Source organism: Sinocyclocheilus rhinocerous, unplaced genomic scaffold (assembly GCF_001515625.1).
Source record: "Sinocyclocheilus rhinocerous isolate Xijiao unplaced genomic scaffold, SAMN03320098_v1.1 scaffold1499, whole genome shotgun sequence".
Lineage (NCBI taxonomy): Eukaryota > Metazoa > Chordata > Actinopteri > Cypriniformes > Cyprinidae > Sinocyclocheilus > Sinocyclocheilus rhinocerous.
The window spans coordinates 366,987-373,703 of NW_015650016.1; the positions used below are offsets into that span (position 1 = coordinate 366,987).

General features: G+C 39.3%; 1 protein-coding gene across 1 annotated transcript in view; it reads left to right on the top strand.

The window, feature by feature from the left end:
• Positions 1-1,857, top strand: part of rap2b (RAP2B, member of RAS oncogene family) — a 4,139-nt gene extending 2,282 nt beyond the window's left edge. Inside the window, exon 2 of the mRNA XM_016516346.1 lies at positions 34-1,857. Coding sequence (XP_016371832.1) covers positions 34-585 — 552 coding nt within the window. The 3' untranslated portion in view covers positions 586-1,857. The remainder of the gene's footprint in view (positions 1-33) is intronic.
• The last annotated feature ends 4,860 nt before the right edge of the window (positions 1,858-6,717 follow it).

Below are 6,717 nucleotides of genomic sequence, written 5' to 3' on the forward strand. Positions count from 1 at the left end.
AGAGAGAGAGACACTGCCCAAGCGTTCAGAGACATGAGAGAATACAAAGTGGTCGTGTTGGGATCCGGCGGCGTGGGAAAATCGGCGCTGACCGTGCAGTTCGTCACCGGATCCTTCATTGAGAAGTACGACCCGACGATAGAGGACTTCTACCGCAAGGAGATCGAGGTGGACTCGTCGCCGTCGGTGCTGGAGATCCTGGACACGGCGGGCACCGAGCAGTTCGCCTCCATGCGCGATCTGTACATCAAGAACGGCCAGGGCTTCATCCTCGTGTACAGTCTGGTCAACCAGCAGAGCTTCCAGGACATCAAGCCCATGCGCGACCAGATCATCCGCGTCAAGCGCTACGAACGCGTGCCCATGATCCTGGTGGGCAACAAGGTGGATCTGGAGGGCGAGAGGGAGGTGTCTTCCGGGGAAGGCAAGGCGCTGGCGGACGAGTGGAACTGCCCGTTCATGGAGACTTCGGCCAAAAACAAAGGCTCTGTGGACGAGCTGTTCGCGGAGATCGTGCGGCAGATGAACTACGCGTCGGCGCCGAGCGGAGACGACCAGTGCTGCGCGTCCTGCGCGATTCTTTAAACCCGAGCGCGACTTCTGGTTTCTCGTTCGCGTTTGTTGCCATGGTGAGAGCGCAAATAACGACGGAGAACAAAACACGACAGACATCGCTTAATTCTGCCGTGGGGGGAAAAGTTCGGCCGAAAACCGAAGTTCTGGCACCTTTCATCGCGAATTAAGAGCTGGCAGAACTTTTAGTTTTGGGGAAACCGTCGCCTTAAAGGAGCCGTTCACCCAAAAATGAGAGTTCCGCTATCATTTATTGTATGAGTTTCGTCTGCTGAACACAAAAGAAGATGTTTTGAAGAATGTTGCTAACCGAACAGCTGTTAGTCCCCTTAGTATGAAAAAAAAAAGTGCTATGGACCAGAAACGGTCTTTTTTGTTTTCTTTCCGGCGGAATACAGATGACAGAACTTTGGTTTTCGGTCGACCTGTCGCTTTAACTGTCATCAGTATTCCTATAAGTGTCCTACCATGTCTTGCACACGACAAAAGAATATTGAAACAAGTGTTTACATGACAGAATACTTGAATGTTCTGGGATTATATCAATATATATATAACCAACACGTTTAAATCAGAGGCACTTGAGGGGGGTTTGTTTTCAGGTGCCTGGCTGTGACGAACGCTAGTAATTAGTTTGTTGTTTGTATTTTATTTTGGAGGTGTGTTGCAGGACTGTTGAGGATCAGTGGATCACTCTTCAGGATTTACAGCACACCATTGATGTCAACACAAGTGTCTTGCACTCTCAACTGGAACTTAAACCCCAAAAACGTGGAGGTTAAAGCGGCTGTGTGTTGCTCATGGACTTGGAAACCCTTGTTGTGAATCGTACAAAGTATTGCTTTCCGTGACGTCACAATTGAAACCACTCTCACGAGCCACTCCCCCATTGAGCGCACGAGGACTTTACTGTTTTGACGCGTCGAGTGCCTTCCAAAAACCTGTTCAAGAGTTTAGTGCCAACCTGCAAGAGTCCCGGTTCAGTGCTTAACTGTTACACTTGCTAATGGTTTCGGGGGTTAACGACGTTTAAAAGGCCTATTGTTTCTTTGTTTTAGTTTTTCTCCAATACAGGTACTGAAGCCCCCAGACTCAAACCACGAACCACTGTCTGTATGAAATCACATGTTTTATTTAGTTTTTAACAAATGTGATGTACCATTGAAATTCTAATCCGATTGTACGTTTAATTTCAGACTAGCGTTTTAACAGCTGTCTGGTTGTTTTAAACGAGACTTTTAATACATGCATTTTTAAAAAAAACTTCATGCACAGTGTTTGTTTGCCCTCCTTTCATTTGAGAAGCGATCCGAAAGTGAATGCTAACCTGCTCTCTTTCTCGTAAGCAGCTGGTGATTCTGCGTAATTTGCGCTGGTATTCTGCCTGACAGGTCTGATGTCTAATGCTGTTTGGTGACACTGTAAACACATGTAGCGTTGGGTGGAGTTACAGTAGGGCTGGTTCTGCACTGGATAAATGATGACTTAAAGACACACGCAGCGGCTTCGTGTCGAACAGATGTTTGCTCAAGGTTTAGAAATAGCCGTGTTTAAGATCAGGCGTTGGCCGCTGCGCGTAATTACACATGTGTGACGTGTTCCTGTGCTTCCCAAATGTCTTAATGTTGGGTTTTAAGGCTAATACTGCATTTTTCAGTCAAACCGCAGGAATTGAAGGTAATAGCGTCGTCTCTGAGGAGTCACTAGTTGTCTTGCTGGGTGGAGTTCGATATAATTTTAGATGCTTTTGCCACTTTGTATTTAAAAAGTGCTCGATTTGTGAAGTTTTAGCACTTTGTTGGTCAGTATGGGCTACGCTTGTGCAGCTTTTATTGACGTGCTTGTTTGCACTATTAAAAAGAGAGCTCATCCAAAAACAGTCATCATTTCTCTCCTCATGTTGTTTCAAACTGACTTTATTCTATGAAACACTAAAGATATTTTGAAAAATGTTGGTGAACAAATAGCTTGATGTGAAATAGTCTTTATATGTGTTCCACAGAAGAGTCAAACAATAGTTTGGAAAGATAAGGGGTTGGGAGTAATGACAGAATTTAAGTGAACCGTCCCTTTAATCTACATATTTCTGATATCTCAACGTGCCGTCGACATTTTTAAAGAGACAGTTCACCCCAAAATTAAAATGGTCATTATTTACTCTCCGCCAAGCTGTTTTAAACCTGTACGAGTTTCTTTCAGCTGCTGAACACAAAAGAAGATATTTTGGAGAATGATTTTGAAGACTGTTGGAAACCAAACAGTTGCTGGTAGTCAGTGACTTCCATATTATGGGGGAAAATACTATGGAAGTCAATGGGGACCAGCAACTGTGATTGACAGAATTTTCATTTTTGGGTGAACGGTCACATTCAATACTATTGTTATTGGTTTTATGACTCCAGACTAACTCACAGAATTTGTATTAAAATTTTCAATTTATGTTTTTATATTTTTTGTTTTCGTTTTTTAATATTAGTTAAGGCTTTAGTAATTTTTTTGCCATTTTATTATTATTATTGTTCATTTTTATTTTTATTAATTTTTTAGTTGTTTTAGTACATCAAGTTAATACAGAAAAAAAATTGAAATAAAAATAAATTTTTATACATTTTATTTCAGGTAACTGTTATTTTATTTCAACATTTTTGTTTTTGTTTTTTATGGTTTTTAGTTTTATTTTGTCCAGTATCTGTAAAGATGGACTTTTATTTGTTTTAACTCCTTAAGGAGTCTTTACTTTTTAACTGATTCATGGAGACCACGGGCCGGTTGCATAAACTGATTAAGATAATCTGTTGACGTGTATTTATATATAGAGAGTATATATATATATGTATACTATTTTTCAGATTATTCTCAAATCTTGTTGGGTGGTAATTTTTTTTAATTATTCATAATGTTAATTTTTACTTTAACTCTTCACTCAAATGAAAAGATAATCTATTAAGGCATTTTCTCCGTATATACATATATACATATTTACGTATACATATACACAATTTACATGATGTGTGTGTGTGTGTGTGTGTGTGTGAATTAATTAATTGTTGTTTAAAAAGTGGTCAGTGTGACTCTGCATTAGTCACCTATAAATTGAGGACAATATTAAATAAAGTAAAATAAATGTAAAAGATATATATATATATATATATATATATATATAATTTTTTTCACTCTGTTATAATTTGAAATACAAACGTCATCTCTTAAGGCATTTTCACCAGTGGTCTCAGATTTTTGGACCTCAGTGTTATATGATTTTTGTGTGTAAACAATGGTTTTAAACTCTAAATAAGATATTGGAAAGGTAATCACACAGCTGTTTACCTTCTGAGTATCTTTAAGATATTCATCAGTGAAACCTTTCGGTTTTGCAGAACATTTTGTGTCCTGTGACACAGTAACCCAATTGTGTAAAGGACAGCGTTGCTGAAATGTTATCTAGTCAGTCATTGTTTCTCTAGACAAACCTCAGGTATGAGGGGAATGATCATGTGACGCGGCGAGCGCACACGAGACCGTACGACTCCAGACCGTCTCCGCTCAGATCTTTAGCACAGTTTCAATGTTAAAGTCAGCTGAATTTCCTCTGAAAGCATGTGGAAAGTCCACGGACTGCATTAGTGCAAAACAACAGTGTCACTGTAATGTTCGTCAGCATTGATGTTATGATTGACAGCTGCTTGTTTGTTATTTTTTAAACACGAAGCATTGTTACGCAGGTTTCGGTAATTTTTTTCACTCTGTTATAATTTGAAATACAAAGATCATCTCTTAAGGCATTTTCACCAGTGGTCTCAGATTTTTGGACCTCAGTGTTATATGATTTTTGTGTGTAAACAATGGTTTTAAACTCTAAATAAGATATTGGAAAGGTAATCACACAGCTGTTTACCTTCTGAGTATCTTTAAGATATTCATCAGTGAAACCTTTCGGTTTTGCAGAACATTTTGTGTCCTGTGACACAGTAACCCAATTGTGTAAAGGACAGCGTTGCTGAAATGTTATCTAGTCAGTCATTGTTTCTCTAGACAAACCTCAGGTATGAGGGGAATGATCATGTGACGCGGCGAGCGCACACGAGACCGTACGACTCCAGACCGTCTCCGCTCAGATCTTTAGCACAGTTTCAATGTTAAAGTCAGCTGAATTTCCTCTGAAAGCATGTGGAAAGTCCACGGACTGCATTAGTGCAAAACAACAGTGTCACTGTAATGTTCGTCAGCATTGATGTTATGATTGACAGCTGCTTGTTTGTTATTTTTTAAACACGAAGCATTGTTACGCAGGTTTCGGTGGAAAAAGGAAGTTTTCGTGTAGTGCTTGTTTCTGTTCAGCCACTGCCAGGAAAGTAGGTGACAGATAACAGAGCGATGCTCTTCAGTCACGCTCTCAGCAGTCGCTCCGCTTCAGCCAAACGCATGTGTTTACGCAACAGAGCTTCTGTAAATGCCTGTCGAAAGTTCACGTCCAGATCCTCCCGGGAGAAAGTCTCTCTGAACCCAACGTTTCTTCTCTTTGAGTCTGTCAGTGTAGATGTTACTCCGTCTGTGTCCAGGTCTGTCTTCAGTCTCAGTGACCCACATCGTCCACACAGACGCTCACTCATTATTCTCTGTGCTTTAAAGCTCCTACATCACAGGGATGTCATTACATTGCTTACGTTTTCCGAGGGAGAAACGCTGTTGCCTTCAGGGTCTGTGGAACCTTATTTAGTCTTATTTCTACATAAAGAGGAACCTTTATCCCTGGAGTTGTGTTGAGATTTGAGGCTCCAGAGAACACAGTGATTCATGTGTGATTCTCAAATCAATCTCTCATGAATGATTTTCACGTGATCCAGTAGAAGGTGTTGTTTAAGCTTTAACTCTCTGTTGTAGGATAAAACAGGAGTAAACTTCTCAGAAATGGCATTTTTAATTGTTAATATATGTGACCCTAGAGCACAAAACCAGTCATAAGGGTCAATTTTGTGAAATTGAGATTTATGCATCATCTGAAAGCTGAATAAATAGGCTTTCCATTGATGTATGGTTTGTTAGGATAGAACAATATTTGGCTGAGATACAACTATTTGAAAATCTGGAATCTGAGGGTGCAAAAAAATCTAAATATTGAGAAAATCATCTTTAAAGTTGTTCAAATGAAGTTCTTAGCAATGTATATTACTAATCAAAAATTAAGTTTTGATATATTTACAGTAGGAGATTTACAAAATATCTTCTTGGAACATGATCTTTACTTAATATCCTAATGATTTTTGGCATAAAAGAAAAATGTATAATTTTGATCCATACAATGTATTGTTGGCTATTGCTACAAATATACCCCAGCGACTTAACACTGCTTTTGTGCTGCAGGGACACAAATATCGCTAAAAAACATTCAATGACACTATGATCAAGACGTATTGCATTTTGCTGATGTTTTTTCTTCTTCTCAGAATTGTGTGATATAAACTCACAATTGTGAGAAAATAAGTCACAATTGCACAACATGCAGTTACCTACAGGCTTCCACAGATGTTTCAGTGATCTGTCACCCTTCAGTCATCTAGTTCCTGACTGACTTCTGTGACGCACAACAAATGTTTAACATGTTTAGTGACTGAACATCACATGAACAAACCAGAGAGCAGCAATCTGCTACCTAGTTCTTTTTATTATACGTGTTTTATTCTATTTTAATATCTGAATGTTAATTTGAAACAAAAATAAAAAGCTAGATGTCAGTTAGATAAATTAGATATCAGTCTACATGTGCTTCATGACATAATATCTTTGCTATGTCCTTTGAAGGTGTCCACATACAAAAGAGTTGAAGTGGAAGCAACTCGACCTGTTTTACAGAATGCAGAAGTTGTTGCTCATAACCCACATTGACTTCCAGTGAATGGACAAACTGTGTTACGCTGAAGAGCGTCAGTCATACAGGTTTGAAATGACTGTAGAGTAATTAGTTTGATTTAAAGTATGTTTTTGGGTTGTCAAACGGAACATGAGAAAATGAAAGGTTATCGAGCGACACGTGTCCGTGTAAACTGGTTAGCCACCATCCCTAATGCATAATAATCTCCCAGTTCTGCCATTGTTTAAAAACGTCTGAAGCTTTCAAGCTGTGCTGGATCATAAAGTGTGTCCATC